The sequence below is a fragment of the Triticum aestivum genome, chromosome 4B (assembly GCF_018294505.1).
Source record: "Triticum aestivum cultivar Chinese Spring chromosome 4B, IWGSC CS RefSeq v2.1, whole genome shotgun sequence".
In the NCBI taxonomy this organism is placed as follows: domain Eukaryota; kingdom Viridiplantae; phylum Streptophyta; class Magnoliopsida; order Poales; family Poaceae; genus Triticum; species Triticum aestivum.
The window spans coordinates 410643611-410662048 of record NC_057804.1 but is presented as its reverse complement, the minus strand read 5'-3'; the positions used below and the strand labels follow the sequence as shown (position 1 = coordinate 410662048).

The following is an 18438-nucleotide window of genomic DNA, read 5'->3' as shown; positions in this document are numbered from 1 at the left end:
AGGGAACTATTTCCTTTAAGAAAGGAAATTTCGCCTGCCTTTGCTAGCCGTCCACCTCCCTCCACTAGAAAGAAACATGGCGACCATGCACACATACTACAGTACATTCTTCGACTTCAAAGCTACTCATACAAGGCGGCCAACGGGGAGATACGCACCTAATTTGAGGGCCACGAATGCAACAGCAATCCCATAATTGCAAAGCAGTAGTGGTACAAGGCGGCACGCACGCCTCCCATTAAACAAAAAACAGGCCACCAAACCAACCATCCCACTACTAAAATACTTGTTCAACCATCAGGCATCATGCCGGCAACTACTTCGATTTCTGGCCAAAATGTATATTACTGGAATATACACCTCATTCATTCATCTCTGACCATGGACTGGAGGCAGGAGGATATAGATAGGCCTGATGATTTTCTCTTGCCTTTTAAGCGAGGGGTACGTCGTCCATGTCTTGTTAACTTCTCCTACCACTGTAGATTGATAGAGAAAATGATCATGCATAGGCCACGATACCAGACTTGACAAGGACAATACCCGGGTTCACATGAAAACGTAGAGCCAAACCTGATTTAAAGTAGCACATACTTTTAACTTCTTAAACAACAAGCAAGTCACTTCCAAGAAATACAGGGTTAGAAAGCCAGCACAGCACAGCAGCTTGAAAGCTTAGGGTGGAAAATCTTACAGTTACAGATTTCTTTTGGCCGGTTTGGAGATCACATGGATCGTTTCACTTTTTGGCGTATGAGATGGCCATTGGGTTCTCTGGGCTGATCTTGAAACCCTGGAGGGCTTCCATTGCAACCATGGACTGGTTCTCATCCTCGTACTCCACAAAAGCAATGCCTGGCTTGGCTTCAATCATCCGCACCTCCCGGAAACCAGGGTATTGCTGGAACAGGATCTGGAGCATCATGCTCGTGGTCTGATCCGGCATGTTCTGGAGGAAGAGGATGTTGTTCGGCGGAGCAGCTGGCTCTTGCGGAGGCTTGGCAAAACGAGAAGGTTGATGACCCTGCACAAGTAGAAAAGGTTAACAAAATTACTTCAAAAAGAATCTCAAAGTTGCATATCAAAATTCCAGCACCGCTAAATGTTAATCGCAAACTAATAAGTACACTAATACTTGGTTTTGTTCACATATATATCATTCATGAAGGCGATGCTGCATTCAACAAAGATTTTGATGCTAGCAAGATATGATATCTCACTAACAACTACTCCCCAATTTAACAGGACAGTATGAGCATTGCATGACTAGGAACTGTTAAGACGGTTGAATATCTTTGTGTAGGATTAGGTCAGTACAGGCAGAGTGCTCACGGCATTGGTGAGCTAACATACCTAAACATAAATTAATGGAACGTATGACAAGACTATCTTCCAACTCAAAGACACTGAAAATATTTCAGATTAATCCATGACTCAAGTAGACCAGCCAGCTCAAGTCAGATTAGTTTCTGACATAACGCTTAGGTAGGCAACCATATCAGCTTTCTAGCAGGCCTGGTGCCCTAGTGAAACATAACAGAATACGATATCAGCACCAACTTGCAGCTCAACTACTACAAACTTTTAGAGGTATACATTGTCAAAGGAAAACTTCACTGAGGTCGAAACTGCGAGTGTGTTTGATTGGTGCGAAAGGTTGCCTGCTATGGATTGGCCAACATTGGCTAAACATGAACTAGAGTTGGGAAAGCAGCATTGGCATGCCAAAAAGTTGGCCCTCGTCCAAACAAAGACCGATATTTTGGTTATAGCCAAAAAAAATGGTAGGTACAATTTACACCCTTCAGACGAAGGAGCAACTACAAATAATAACAAGGTCTGCAGAGCTAGACATGATGCATTTATAGATGCTTGGTCGCAGTTGAATGCTTACACATAAACTTCAGAGACACCCTAGTAAATAAAGGTGTACCATACCATCTAGCAAACTGATTAAGAATGTTAATTGTTAAAAGGATAATCATTATCAGCTTAACAGTAGTTATAGTGACTAGATCATTCAGGTTCTGTCGGTGAAATTTTTGATAGAAAAGAAAAACGAGTGACACACTCAGACACTTTAGACAGCAAGCATATATTGTCTGACATTTCTATACTATTAAAAAAACTAATTTCTACATATAAAATAAAAAAAAGGAAGGCAGGCTTTGTGGTGAACAAGTCCAACATACTACATAGACAAACACATCACTTCATATCTACAGTAAGGCTAGTACAATTTGCGAATTTTTGGCATACAATACCAATGGCTAAACAACAAATAAAAACCAAAGTGTGGCTTTTAAACCAAGAACTTACAGTTCCATTGCTTGGGGCAACAGGAGCATTAGCGCCAGGTTGTTGTCCATCTTCAGTTCGCCGTTTTTTCTCAGCAGCTACAGGGGGGATAAGAGGCAATGAGCAGTATATAAATACACACTTTGAACACTTCAAACAGTAAAATAAGGAAAAGGTGCATTTTATGCCCATTGAACTATTCAAGTCATCTCATTTCAAGCAAGTATGGTACCCATCTATTTCGTCACCTACAACAGTTGAAGTGAGAGCGCATAACACCCTTGTTCTAAATTTACCACATCTTAGAAACATCAGTTCATAAAATTGACTATGGCAGCATCCACAGATATGTGCTTACAAAGAAAAATATCCGGTGGCAACTACGTTACAGTGGAAACCAGTGAAAACCAAAAAAAAAAGGGGCAACCTGGTGCATGTAGCTCCCGCTTGCGCAGGGTCCAGGGAAGGGTCCGACCACTTTGGGTCTATAGTACGCAGCCTTTCCCTACATTTCTGTAAGAGGCTGTTTCCAGGACTTGAACCCATGACCTCATGGTCACAAGGCAGCAGCTTTACCACTGCGCCAAGGCTCCCCTTCAGAAACCAGTGAAAACCAAGCAAAAAAAAAAAAAAAAAAAACATATTTCCAAGCTACCGAAAATTCTAAAACAAAATATGATGGGGAGGTAATGTTCTATAATAAACATCTAAAATTTCAAGTACAAAATAAAATTCATTTGGGTGGTAGGGAAAAAACAAGTTCAGTAATGATTTCATTCCTTCCCCCCAAATAGATAAGTTTGAAGTTGAAATTTTACACGATAGAGTATTACCTTTGAAGCATACAGTTCTTTTTAGAATTCTCGAAAGAAATTTTTCACGGAATTTCTGTCGTAACTTGGTTTTTTAGCAGATACTTTCCCGTGCTTACAAGGCATGCATGTCAATGACATGTGTCTTAAATTAAAACAGAAATCAATATAAAGGAATGGCAGGACCCAACAACAGTCATGGCCACCTCTGCCTCCATCCCTTTTCTCTCCAAAAACCACTCTTCAGGTAGAGCGGTAGCGCCCACGACAAGTGCAGTAACAATGGCATCGAAGATGAGTTAGAGGTTCTAGGTTCAAGGTTACTGAATGAGTTAGAGGTCATCTCATGGAGGACCTCAAGCTGCCAACACCCAAGACCCATTGCTATTCAGAGCACATCAATCTTAGTGTCACTGGGAAGTCAGATCGCCTGCACTCCCTCTCTGGTGTCTATGGAAAGTTGTGCTGAAATACCCTTCTTTGTCTATTGTTTACCTGATCTTACCATTACACGAATGAAATGGACGCCAGTGTGTGCATTCCATCATTCCATGCCATTTCACATTGTTGAAAACCAATGTTCAAGAAAGCGTTTTTAGGCGGTGCTTAAGCGCTGAGCAACAGCTAAATGCTTCGCTTCTGGCCTAGGCGCAACTCTTAGTGTTGAGCGGAAAAAAGCGTGATTTAGCGATCGCTTTAGCGCTAAGCGCTGGCTGAGCGTGCACTGAGCGCGCTTAAGCGATGGAAAGTCGAAGAAGGCGGGCCCAAAAGTCAGGCGGGAGCTGAAATAGACACAGGCGGGAGGGGGAAAGGGGGATATATAAGGCCTGGCCCAAAAGTGGCCTGTTCGGCTAGGGTTACTGGGTTAGAAGGAGGGGAAAGAAGAGAGCATTGTGACGGCGGCTTCTGCTCTGCATCCAGCTTGGCTGCTGCTGCTTGGCTGCTGCCATTTATCCTATATGCTCATTCTAAGACAATATTATGCATTTACGCTTGCTGTGTGAACCACTGAACCTTATCCTTATGTGTTATTTGGCTATTTGTTGTGGTGTGTGAACCACTAAACCTCAACCTTATATGCTATTTCAGATTTTTCAGTTACCTATGTGCTATGTCTGCTGTTTTCTTGTGCATATTATTCAAAAACAGCCAAATTCTGGTCAATTTTTATAAAACGCTTAATCCCGGTTAAGCTGCGCTTAAGCTGTGGCCTTCCGCTCCGCTTACGCTTACCGCTTTTTTGAACATTGTTGAAACACAAACAATACGACTAATGAGGCAGGAACCAAGGTGACAGGATGCTTTGGTGGCCTCAGTATAATGAGGCAGCGAGCGAGGCAAGTGAATGGATAGCAAGCATTCTTGGCAGAAGCACGGTTTTTTAGGCGGGTGGCAAACCTGCTCCTAGAGCCCAGACTGCCTAGGCATCGCACAGGAGTCTAGGAGTTGCGCTGCGGCAGGGTGGAGGGTCTGGGATATGTAGCTAGAGGCCGCTGCAGCACACAGTGGGGGCTTTGCCAGGAGCCTAGACCCCAGATTTCGGCAAAAACAGAGTAGCAGGCCTGCACTGAGCGCGTTTTTTCCCGGGGTTATTTAACCTTTGGCACAAGCAACAGACAGCAGCATGTATGATCCACCACAAGAATTGGCCATGCCAAAAGGGAGGAGGGGCCTAGGGGGAGCGATCAGAAAACAGATGTGGTGATGTAGTAAAGCCACATGATAAGGTCGGTGGTCATTTTACGTTATTTGCCTACCTTGGTAAATTTCAGAATACTTGTTTTGTACACTTTCAAAATGTTAAAACGCATCAGCACACCTGCTGACACCACATTGGATCAATTGCTGAGAATGATAACATGCAAATAAAAGGCACCCAAGATCGGGGTGTGAAGGGGTTATTGGCACCAATTTAAATAACACAGAGTGTAAGTGGATGCTATCATACATCATAGTTGAACTTAGACTACATAATTAAATGGGCAATTATAGTTATTCTTAAATGGTTAAATAAAGCAGCATTAATCTCCATAGGAATAATTATATGTTCTAACAGGGCAGGTTCTGATTTCGAGAACCGAAAAGCAAGCTAATATGCACACTAGTGTAGATGTTATCATCATTTTGGCTCCCCTGATGTACTAACCCAACATATCCAACTAGGATTGCTGCTAGGTTATTATCTCAACAGGCAGTTGTAGTGTAGAGTGTAGACTAAAACATAAATAAAATCTACAATTAGAAATACCTTTCTCCTCTTGCTTCTTCCTTTTCTCTTTAGGAGCATAAGACCCATCTGCTTTTGCAAAACAGTCAGACTTTGTTTTTGCATATTGTACCCGCTGCATAAGGGAAGGGAAAAAAGTAAGTTGTCAACCATGGTATTGTTAACACTAATTTTGTTTATTAATGCGACACAGTTTTACTTACAGGTTAAAACAATAGATTCAAATAGGAGTAACAAATAAGGAGTAGATAGATAAAGATTACGTGCTTCAGCATCTAGTCAGAGATCATCTGGACATATGATTCATGAAAGAGTATCCAGTATAACCTAAGCGCAAGTAGTGTATGCTAGCACCATTTGAAGAACAAACGTCTATCGTCTATCCACAGTATTCTACAAACTGTTAATCAAAACATTGTAAAAGACGAAGGCTACAAGGCTGTATTTTCTATGGGCGGGTTTGGTTCACAGATCACGTACAATTTCGCCATACCTAAACTTAGGCAAGTGACATAGTGTATGTGGCAACCTAAATGGTCGCCATAATTGTACCAGTTAGGCAAAGAACTCTGGGTTAGCACACATGGGCAAGCCTCTGCAGATTGCAAACAAAACACAAGACTTACACTCAAGGTATAACTTTATTGTACAAAAATTTACCAGCGGAGACTTTGAAGTGGAGCATTGTTGTGCTAAACTGCTAATGCAAATCTAAGGACCATCATAGGAAGACTAAATTGCCCACTTATGATAATCAGAAACAGATTGCTTGTTTTGGACCAAACATACCCACCATGCTTCTCTTCTCTTATGCACAGAAGAGAACGGCGAGAATAAAAAGTAAACAAAACACCTTGACATTATAAGCTGAAGTGGAGATGCTTCACCATTTTTTTGCCGTAAAAATCGAAGTCCTGTAGGCCCCGGAAAGCGTTGGTAGCCGCTGTAATTTCACTGAATGCCACCCAGGCTTGCCCCCTCAGTTTATGAGTTTTTAAGGCCACGACATCCACTATCCTTCCATACTGAGAGCACAATGCATAAAGTGATCTCTTCAACTCTGCAGGAAAGAACGAGACACGTTACAGCATGAACCAACTGAAATTACTAGCATAGTACAACCTAGAACAGTAGAACTATTGTTTATGCAAACTCGATTTTAGACATATACGACCACGCTCGCTTGGAAATTACAAATACATACTGTAGAGGGAGCCAATAACTTTGCCCCTTCAAAGCTCTGACACAGCTTGCAGAGAGCGCGAGTTTCCTAAAAGGATGAGACGGACTTAGCCAAACACGGGTTCCAGCAAAAGCATGAAACGGAACCAAAATCGGGCAGTTCAATCAGCTCCTACGGCCAGCATTTGACACTATGGACGTTTCATCTCTCGAGAGTCCACAGCAGAGATCCTACCAACCCAAAAGCGAGGCGCGGGCGAGCAACAGCCTGGATCGAGAGGCTAGGGTTTTAGGAGAAGGATTTTGCCAGCGGGTGCGGCGGGACGCTAAGCGGCCGGGTGAAGAATACCTTCTTTCTTGACCTTCTCGTTGAGGTTCCTGAAGTAGACGGTCTGGTTCGGGGGAACGTCGCCGGACAGCATCGCCGCCGCCGAAGACGAGGAGGAGAGAGGCGAGCGCGAGAGAGACCTTGCTGTTTCGGGCCAGGAAAATCCAGTCGCTGATTTTTGGGTTTCTAATTTCTTACGCCCCGCTTCCCTTATCTCTTCGGGCCTCGAGGTCGGTACAGGCCGGATCGATGGGCTGTATGGATATTATGGGCTCGGCTTGCTTGTCTGTGGACCGCGTAGACCGGTATTGAGTTTGAATGAATTTTCTGTTGACCTATTGGGCTTTAATAGTAGTCTGGTTACTTTGTTCTGCCTTTTTCAAAAAAAAAAATCCTCATGTGTCTCAAAAAATTTGCCCCAAAAGAAAGAACTATACTTCAGATTGTGAACCAACCTGTGATTGGATGGTTAGGTGGATAGTGGTATCTCAGTCCACCAGGGTTCAAGTTCTGGTACTCGCATTTATTCTGGATTTATTTTAAATTTTTCGGCGATGCGCATTTAGTAGGAGGAGATGTTCCCATAAACTACGATGCGCCTAAAGTGACTTCGTAAAATCTCAAGATAATAGGTCGGTTCAGTCTCTCGGAGTTGCTCATAGGGATATGGTGTGCGTGTGCATGTGTGCGTGTGCGTTCATAGGGTGAGTGTATGCGCGTATATTTGCTATAGAAGTGTTGTATCACTCGCTGCATGGTAAACTTGGTCCATCATCTCTTTTTTACATCTGGGCTATCACCCCTTTCCAATAATTTCTTAACAAAAATATTCAGTACAAATCCGAGTAATCACTGACCGGACAGAAAACAGGGCGGGAATGGAGGAACTTGGTCCATCATCTACTTTTACACCTCATATACATACTCTCATTCTAATTCCTCACTTTTTATTTGAAAGGTTCAAAACGGAAACGTTCCTGGTTCTGGTAAGACCAGGTAAACCTCGCTGCTCTAAGTAATCCCATGTCCATGATGCGCAGTGGGCCTCCCGGAGGTTACTGGAACTGAAGAACTAATCACGTTTACTCCGTCAAAAGTTTTACAGATCGCGCCACTTTTCCCAAACGGAAAAGGAGCAGCTGAAATTAGAATGGCGTCGCAACAAGCGGCAGCTTTGCCTTGCACGAGTGTGAACGGGTTAGCTGCGAGGGCTCTTCCGCGATGGGCTTTCGGCAAAACTCGATTCCGAAACTGGAAACGCCGCTTGGCATTGGCCGCCCTGCACCTGGAACAGTTGGTGTTCCATGGCGGATCCCATGCGAGAAGTGCTGGATCGTCGCTTTCCGGTCGGGATCATGGCATGTCATCATTTGATAAATAAACTAATTAAAATCCGCCCTGATCGGACGATGGCTGTCACGTACCCATATCAGCCGTGCGAAGCTCGTCGTTTCCATGGTGCCAAAACCTACTACACGATCCGACTATGGATTTCCAGGGCAGGTGGTGGCGCTCGTGCGGATCCCCGGCCTTTCCATCGCACCGCATGGCTCGGCTGGGTGCCCAAGTTGCCGCATGAACTTGCTGCATTTAGCTGTCGGGGCCATTTTGCAGCCCATGAGCAGGAGGGCTACTTCCAATTGCAGCCGAAGGACAGCTGGCCCCTTCCAGTTCCAGCTACGACGCCACAGGTTGGTCCAGTGGACTCGATGTTAATAATCCAGGATAATTGCAGGGCAGTTCAGCTCCCTATAAATTTATCTTCCATGTTAAGCTGCCTCTCTGTTGGCCTTGGGTTGAGCAAACTGGAGCAGCACAGTGGCGATGCCCAAAACATCTCACGAGCAAAGGAGTCGTATCGGCGACGGACAGAACGCGGATACGTGCGTGTGTCCAGATCAGTGCAGCGGTTCTTATTCTTGAAATTAAAAGCAAGCGGTATTCCTATCATATAGCAAACCCCATAATTAATTACTCGAATCGACATAATACCGAACCTGAACTCGACATGACTGACGCGACTGACATCCTTTTCATCAGCAGGAAAGGAGCAGGGTGCCTGCGAGTTGCACCACTGGCAGGGGTCAAAACACCTTCGATTTTTATTTATATTTTACGTATTTTTTTGCGGGTCAAAACACCTTCTAGAGTGGGAGCAATGGAGGAGGATCCTGGCCTTTGACCGCCGGATCAGTTGGCGGTCAACCTCTCTCGCACACACCACATCAGACCACAGCAAAATCCTCAAGGCACCCGTCAGCTGGATGCTTCGTTTTACCCACTGGACCGGATTAAGGAAAAATATTAGTCGTCAATGACTTCCTAAACAGAGTAGCTAGCTAGCTGGCTTGGATGCCTGAGTTGAACCGGTCCCCGGGGCATGCTAGCTTGTTCAATGTTTTTATATATCTCAGACTTGATTTTCCTTTTTCAAAGCTCAAAAGGCTTAGGTTAATGTGTAGAGAAAGATTTTGAATCCTCCTCCACAAGAAAAGTCTCCTTCCTCCTCCCGCCAGCGCCGCCGCCGATTCGCCCCACCTCCGATGGCCTTTGTGCTGCGGAGGTGCGGAAGATCTCGACCACTCGCCGGCGGGAGGGGCTCTGTTCTTGTTTTTGTTAGGTTGAACGGAACTACTGTGGTTGCACTATGCCTAATCTAGTGGTGTGCTGCCGTTTGGATCAGGAGTTGAACGGCTTGATCTGCTATGTCGTATGAAATCGGACAAGCAAGAGTCGTACGCATAGCAAGACTCTAGGTTGAATGTCTTGGTTGGGGTTGCGTGGTGGTGGTGATGTCCCTTAATAGGAACAATGTCTCACACATTCTATCCCTGTCCCGATGGTGTGAATAGCATTGTCGGAGGATGTGTGGAGGTAAGTCTCCGTCGGATCACATGTAACTCGGTCGGTCTTGGTTTTTCGGTGGATCTATTTGGATCCAGTTTTTGTTCGTCTTCATTCGTGTGATTTCAGGTTTGATATTTCCCATCTATAACACTCATTTCTCAAAAAAAAAAGGTAAAGACAGATTATTGCTCGAGTGCATTTGCAATTATTATTATTATTGCGAGTGAGTGCATTTGTAATTTTATTAGTGCTATATTTTCTTTCTTATTTTTTCCAAGAAGTTTATGCCACCTATAAAATTACATGCATCTAGGTAGTTCAACCAAAGACTGTAAAAAATGGGAAAGGGCGGCCGCGCGGGGGTGGGGGTGGGGGGGGGGGGGGGTCCGCAAAATTCTTTATGCAAGAATCTAATGGTATTGAAGTTAGATGAGACTTTGTTAATCAGTACATTCTTCCTTATTCATCCTTTTATTTTTGGGTTAATTGGATAAATTCCACTCGAATTATAGCAATTCCGAGAAATGCCATTGCAATTTTCAAACTTTAAAAAATGTCAAACTTTGAAAAACGCCACTAGAAATGGCATTTTTGAAGTTTAGAAATTGCAGTGGCATTTCTCGAAATCGCCAGAACTCAAGTGGCATTTATCAAACTAACCATTTATTTTTTCATTTTTTGCGGGAAAAACTTCCGATCTACTATTCATCGATTGTCGACCTTTTATTTTAGTGAGCATTGTTGGCAGTAAAAGGTCCATATTTTCCCTGTTTGATCATTGATAGCATCTTATATCGTCATCCGATCATAAAAAATAATGGCACAAAAGATTTTGAGCCCACGCACTGACTGCACCTAGAGCTCCTGTCCATCCCGGAAGCAAAAGGAAGGTCGTCCCCCCTGCACTGGTTGATTGCTTAGATGTCTCATCTTTTCTTGGCATATCTTGATCGATATTGCACTCCCTGCAGCCCCCGTTTTAAAAGATCGGTAGAGCCACACAGATTGTTAGATTGGTCTGCTGTGATATACAAAGAGAAGGAGATCTGGGCCTGCAATAATTTAGTAACAACTCGGGGATACCGATCCTCAAAAGATTCGACTTGTTATTAGTCATGAATCAGGAAATGGTAATACTATCCAGATATATATTCGGCAAATCGTACGTGCACCTTGCAAGTATTAGCCAGCAATGTTATTTAATTTGTACGATAAGCTGTTCATAATCTCCTCATACAACGTACTATTAGAAATTTGATCCTTCACAATGTTAGAGCAAACAAGAACATCATTGAAATCTCCTTCATCTATCCTGATACCAGATTCTATGTCTTCTGAGGACATCTTCGGCGAGCTCCCTACTCCGGGCCCCCGCTTGCCACCCCCTCAGTCCTCCCCAGACACAAGTTGTGGTCCTCATCTGCAAGGTCCATGGTGTCCGAGTGACTGGAGGCGCTAGCAATGACGAGGCAGTGAGCAGCTGGACGCGCTGGCGGCAGCGACTAGCGATAGCCGATGGACGAGGAGGCGAGGAGATGAAATGATACGAGGAGATGAGGAGGATATCTATCTAAATATGGGCTGTGATCACACGTATTCATTATTCACCATCACCTAATCACGTTAATCTAGGAGAGAAGGAGAGATTTATGGGATTCGTTCTGCCATTACATGTTTCCTTTCCATGTTTACCGGGCCACCCATGTTTACCATGTAGCTACTGCCAACGTGGGCTACTCATGTAGTCAATGGCTATGGGATTAGACTCATTTTGTGGGAAATTAAATTAGATAAATGAATAGTAAGGGCCCACTTAACATATTTTATGTGGGTCTATGGGTACACGGTTATGGGTTATGACATCCCATACCCGTACCCACTATACCCGATGGGTTTAACATTTTTCTATTTATATACCCATGGGTAATCATTTATTCCATACCCTTACCCTAATAGGGTTTTTACCCGCCAGGTATGCGGGTAATGGGTACCCATTGCCATTCCTACCTCCCCTTCCGGGACCTCCCCTTCCCTATCTTCATCCGCTACTCCCACTGCTTCCTCGCGATCACCACCATGGTCGCCCCCTCTGCCGCCCCACCTCCTGGCCCATCCCCTCTCAACATTCATACATGTCATATCTCAAACCACACAAAATTCAAACTCGATCCCGCTGAGAACAACTACATCAAATAACACACCTTCTTGACTTGCGTTCTCCTCCAATATGGCGTCCAAGATCATGCCTATCGTTCGCCCCCAGCCGATCCCGACGCTGCCTGGCTTGCCGTCGACCAGAGGCTTACTCACTGGATCTTCTTCACCTTAGTTGATTCCCTCCTCGAGCTCATCATGGGCACGCCGTCTGTAAGTGCATCTAGTGCCACCCCTAGTTGGTTTTGGAGTATTGACGACAAAGTTGGTTGAGGGACTAATGTGTTTGTGAGAATTGCAGGATAACGCAGGTAGTGTCCCTCAATGATTCGGTTTACCTACCGGAGATGACCCCTAAAAATGTATGAAGACATTGAAGACAATGGTGGTATGAGAAGATATTCATATTGAAGACTATGACAACATTGCGTGAAGACTATGGAGCGTGAAGACTGTGTGGTTTCGTTGTTTCCTTTTCTTCTTTGTTGAGTCATAGGAACCACCGTACTGTTAAGTGGGGTCCAAGTGAACTAAGTCGGAGTGACTGAAGTGATACTCAACCCAAATCCTATGTCTTCGAGCGAAGACAATGAGAGCAAATCTTATCCAGAGTTGGATGAGTCAGCTTTGCTTGTAGCCCAAGTAAAGTTGCCGCGTGTGTTTGAAATCTGACCGTTGGAACACGTGTCAGTTCCTTAGTGACCCAGGGTCATTTTAGACAAATCAGGTCGGGTTGCCTTGTGGCTATAAATAGCCCACCCCCTACACCATAAATTGGTGGCTGCTCAGAGTTAGTTTACGGCTTTTGTCATTTTGAGAGCAACCCACCTCGAAGCCGTTGAGAGAGAAATCCTTGCAAGGACAAAGCCCAAACACCCAGAGCCAAAGAGTGTTAGGCATCACTGAAGTCTTTCTGTCTGTGTGACCTGAAGACTTATTACACTCGAGGACTGTGTATCCTCCAGCCGGTTAGGCGTCGCGTTCTAAGCATCCAAGAATCATTGTGGATTGCCGGGTGAACGAAGTCTGTGAAGGTTTGTAAGTCTACCTTGAAGACTTACCAGAGTGATTGGGCGAGGACTAAGTGTCCTTAGCTCAAGGGGAATAAGGTGAAGACACGGTCTTCTGAGTTGAATCTCAGCCTCCCTAACCAGACGTACAGTTGTCACAGCAACTGGAACTGGTCCAACAAATCATGTGTCTTCAACAAGTGACTGGTTCTATCTCTTCCCTCCTTTACCTTGAGTTTGTCTTCGTGAAGTCATTGCTTATCTATCTTATCTGATTGACTTCATTGCTTGACTACTGTTGTTGATTGGCTTCACACTATCTTCCATCCTGATCCTACTACTTAGCTGTTATTAGTCTTCGTACGTTAACGCTATTGCATACTTGACTATGGCTTGCTTGTTGTAGTTTATCTTCCGCTGCATATCAATTAGGGCATTTCTATTGTTTGTCTTTGAAACTTCCACGTTTTGAAGACTTTGATAAAAATCGCCTATTCACCCCCCCTCTAGTAGGGATGGCACCCGCCGGGTTTGGGTACGAGTATAGTTAGTCCATACCCTTACCCATCCTCCTTGAGCTTACCCATTACCCGTACCCATACCCGTCAACGGGTACAATTTTTTCCCATACCCATCACCCGACAGGGTAAATGGATACTGACGGGTGAAAATACCCGTGTGCACACATCAACTTGAGCAAAAAGTAATCATAATCGACAAGATGTCATTGACCTCTTTTGTTTCATTTCTAGCCAAACTTCAGAAATTATCTTCTATTTGCATACTTTGTTGACCTCTTCCATCTCCTCCTATACATTTTAATCATTGAAAAGAACAACATGATCTCCATCTTCATCCATTGGGGCAGATGTATCATTGGCGTATTCACAAGGAACATGTACTTGGCAGCTGAGCTTTTACTACTGCAAAAGGAGCATCAATAACAAAATAGACATCAAATTCATATATATGTAGTCTACTGAATATAATACTTGATTCTTAATGAGCACTGAAATTACGATGCTCATATATACATAATACACTACGCACTGAAATCTTGTACTTATATAACATATCTACATCGAATATCTTCTATATATAGAAAAATCATATTCATCACAATAGCTATATACTGTATACATCTTGTATAAGCAGAAACCAATGATTATATGCACAAATGCATCACCTCATCCATATAAAAAAACTACAAGATCAATGCGCTATCCATCAACAAGATCGGGGTTGTCATGCCATGCGCCTGGCCGCGGTGGAACTGTGGTGGTCGCCGCCCTCAGACTAAATCTGCATGAGTGCGAGCTGCATCTGCTTCTCCCGGTCGCCATCCTCACACAAGTAGGGATGGCACCCGCCGGGTTTGGGTACGGGTATAGTTAGTCCATACCCTTACCCATCCTCCTTGAGCTTACCCATTACCCGTACCCATACCCGTTAACGGGTACAATTTTTTCCCATACCCATCACCCGACAGGGTAAATGGATACCGACGGCTGAAAATACCCGTGTGCACACATCAACTTGAGCAAAAAGTAATCATAATCGACAAGATGTCATTGACCTCTTTTGTTTCATTTCTAGCCAAACTTTAGAAATTATCTTCTATTTGCGTACTTTGTTGACCTCTTCCATCTCCTCCTGTACATCTTAATCATTGAAAAGAACAACATGATCTCCATCTTCATCCATTGGGGCAGATGTATCATTGGCATATTCACAAGGAACATGTACTTAGCTGCTGAGATTGTACTACTGCAAAAGGAGCATCAATAACAAAATAGACATCAAATTCATATATATGTAGTCTACTGAATATAATACTTGATTCTTAATGAGCACTGAAATTACGATGCTCATATATACATAATACACTACGTACTGAAATCTTGTACTTATATAACATATCTACATCGAATATCTTCTATATATAGAAAAATCATATTCATCACAATAGCTATATACTGTATACATCTTGTATAAGCAGAAACCAATGATTATATGCACAAATGCATCACCTCATCCATATAAAAAAACTACAAGATCAATGCGCTATCCATCAACAAGATCGGGGTTGTCATGCCATGCTCCTGGCCGCGGTGGAACTGTGGTGGTCGCCGCCCTCAGACTAAATCTGCATGAGTGCGAGTTGCATCTGCTTCTCCCGGTCGCCATCCTCACACAAGTAGGGATGGCACCCGCCGGGTTTGGGTACGGGTATAGTTAGTCCATACCCTTACCCATCCTCCTTGATCTTACCCATTACCCGTACCCATACCCGTTAACGGGTACAATTTTTTCCCATACCCATCACCCGACAGGGTAAATGGATACTGACGGCTGAAAATACCCGTGTGCACACATCAACTTGAGCAAAAAGTAATCATAATCGACAAGATGTCATTGACCTCTTTTGTTTCATTTCTAGCCAAACTTCAGAAATTATCTTCTATTTGCGTACTTTGTTGACCTCTTCCATCTCCTCCTGTACATCTTAATCATTGAAAAGAACAACATGATCTTCATCTTCAACCATTGGGGCAGATGTATCATTGGCATATTCACAAGGAACATGTACTTGGCTGCTGAGCTTGTACTACTGCAAAAGGAGCATCAATAACAAAATAGACATCAAATTCATATAGATGTAGTCTACTGAATATAATACTTGATTCTTAATGAGCACTGAAATTACGATGCTCATATATACATAATACACTACGCACTGAAATCTTGTACTTATATAACATATCTACATCGAATATCTTCTATATATAGAAAAATCATATTCACACAATAGCTATATACTGTATACATCTTGTATAAGCAGAAACCAATGATTATATGCACAAATGCATCACCTCATCCATATAAAAAAACTACAAGATCAATGCGCTCTCCATCAACAAGATCGGGGTTGTCATGCCATGCTCCTGGCCGCGGTGGAACTGTGGTGGTCGCCGCCCTCAGACTAAATCTGCATGAGTGCGAGCTGCATCTGCTTCTCCCGGTCGCCATCCTCACACAAGTAGGGATGGCACCCGCCGGGTTTGGGTACCGGTATAGTTAGTCCATACCCTTACCCATCCTCCTTGAGCTTACCCATTACCCGTACCAATACCCGTTAACGGGTACAATTTTTTCCCATACCCATCACCCGACAGGGTAAATGGATACCGACGGGTGAAAATACCCATGTGCACACATCAACTTGAGCAAAAAGTAATCATAATCGACAAGATGTCATTGACCTCTTTTGTTTCATTTCTAGCCAAACTTTAGAAATTATCTTCTATTTGCGTACTTTGTTGACCTCTTCCATCTCCTCCTGTACATCTTAATCATTGAAAAGAACAACATGATCTCCATCTTCATCCATTGGGGCAGATGTATCATTGGCATATTCACAAGGAACATGTACTTAGCTGCTGAGCTTGTACTACTGCAAAAGGAGCATCAATAACAAAATAGACATCAAATTCATATATATGTAGTCTACTGAATATAATACTTGATTCTTAATGAGCACTGAAATTACGATGCTCATATATACATAATACACTACGTACTGAAATCTTGTACTTATATAACATATCTACATCGAATATCTTCTATATATAGAAAAATCATATTCATCACAATAGCTATATACTGTATACATCTTGTATAAGCAGAAACCAATGATTATATGCACAAATGCATCACCTCATCCATATAAAAAAACTACAAGATCAATGCGCTATCCATCAACAAGATCGGGGTTGTCATGCCATGCTCCTGGCCGCGGTGGAACTGTGATGGTCGCCGCCCTCAGACTAAATCTGCATGAGTGCGAGTTGCATCTGCTTCTCCCGGTCGCCATCCTCACACAAGTAGGGATGGCACCCGCCGGGTTTGGGTACGGGTATAGTTAGTCCATACCCTTACCCATCCTCCTTGAGCTTACCCATTACCCGTACCCATACCCGTCAACGGGTACAATTTTTTCCCATACCCATCACCCGACAGGGTAAATGGATACCGACGGGTGAAAATACTCGTGTGCACACATCAACTTGAGCAAAAAGTAATCATAATCGACAAGATGTCATTGACCTCTTTTGTTTCATTTCTAGCCAAACTTCAGAAATTATCTTCTATTTGCGTACTTTGTTGACCTCTTGCACCTCCTCCTATACATCTTAATCATTGAAAAAAACAACATGATCTCCATCTTCATCCATTGGGGCAGATGTATCATTGGCATATTCACAAGGAACATGTACTTGGCTGTTGAGCTTGTACTACTGCAAAAGGAGCATCAATAACAAAATAGACATCAAATTCATATATATGTAGTCTACTGAATATAATACTTGATTCTTAATGAGCACTGAAACTACGATGCTCATATATACATAATACACTACGCACTGAAATCTTGTACTTGTATAACATATCTACATCGAATATCTTCTATATATAGAAAAATCATATTCATCACAATAGCTATATACTGTATACATCTTGTATAAGCAGAAACCAATGATTATATGCACAAATGCATCACCTCATCCATATAAAAAAAACTACAAGATCAATGCGCTATCCATCAACAAGATCGGGGTTGTCATGCCATGCTCCTGGCCGCGGTGGAACTATGGTGGTCGCCGCCCTCAGACTAAATCTGCATGAGTGCGAGCTGCATCTGCTTCTCCTGGTCGCCGTCCTCACACAAGTAGGGATGGCACCCGCCGGGTTTGGGTACGGGTATAGTTAGTCCATACCCTTACCCATCCTCCTTGAGCTTACCCATTACCCGTACCCATACCCGTAAACGGGTACAATTTTTCCCCATACCCATCACCCGACAGGATAAATGGATACCAACGGGTGAAAATACCCGTGTGCACACATCAACTTGAGCAAAAAGTAATCATAATTGACAAGATGTCATTGACCTCTTTTGTTTCATTTCTAGCCAAACTTCAGAAATTATCTTCTATTTGTGTACTTTGTTGACCTCTTCCATCTCCTCCTGTACATCTTAATCATTGAAAAGAACAACATGATCTCCATCTTCATCCATTGGGGCAGATGTATCATTGGCATATTCACAAGGAACATGTACTTGGCTGCTGAGCTTGTACTACTGCAAAAGGAGCATCAATAACAAAATAGACATCAAATTCATATATATGTAGTCTACTGAATATAATACTTGATTCTTAATGAGCACTGAAATTACGATGCTCATATATACATAATACACTATGCACTGAAATCTTGTACTTATATAACATATCTACATCGAATATCTTCTATATATAGAAAAATCATATTCATCACAATAGCTATATACTGTATACATCTTGTATAAGCAGAAACCAATGATTATATGCACAAATGCATCACCTCATCCATATAAAAAAACTACAAGATCAATGCGCTATCCATCAACAAGATCGGGGTTGTCATGCCATGCTCCTGGCCGCGGTGGAACTGTGGTGGTCGCCGCCCTCAGACTAAATCTGCATGAGTGCGAGTTGCATCTGCTTCTCCCGGTCGCCATCCTCACACAAGCAGGGA

At 43.2% G+C, this 18438-nt stretch overlaps 1 protein-coding gene across 3 annotated transcripts; it reads right to left on the bottom strand.

Moving 5' to 3' along the window:
• Window positions 1-86: 86 nt before the first annotated feature.
• Window positions 87-7042, bottom strand: LOC123092404 (U2 small nuclear ribonucleoprotein B''). Of its 3 annotated transcripts, none has more exons than XM_044514177.1 (6): window positions 6869-7042; window positions 6225-6397; window positions 5359-5452; window positions 2320-2396; window positions 695-1024; window positions 87-573 (listed from the first exon to the last, which is right to left on the bottom strand). In XM_044514177.1, exons 1-5 carry the CDS (start codon window positions 6939-6941, stop codon window positions 740-742), a joined length of 702 nt encoding a protein of 233 aa, XP_044370112.1. In that variant the 5' UTR covers window positions 6942-7042; the 3' UTR covers window positions 87-573; window positions 695-739. The 3 variants fall into 3 exon arrangements, with proteins under 3 accessions (XP_044370112.1, XP_044370113.1, XP_044370111.1); XM_044514178.1 differs by having other exon boundaries at window positions 87-479; XM_044514176.1 differs by lacking the exon at window positions 87-573 and having other exon boundaries at window positions 575-1024.
• Between the last annotated feature and the right edge of the window lie 11396 nt (window positions 7043-18438).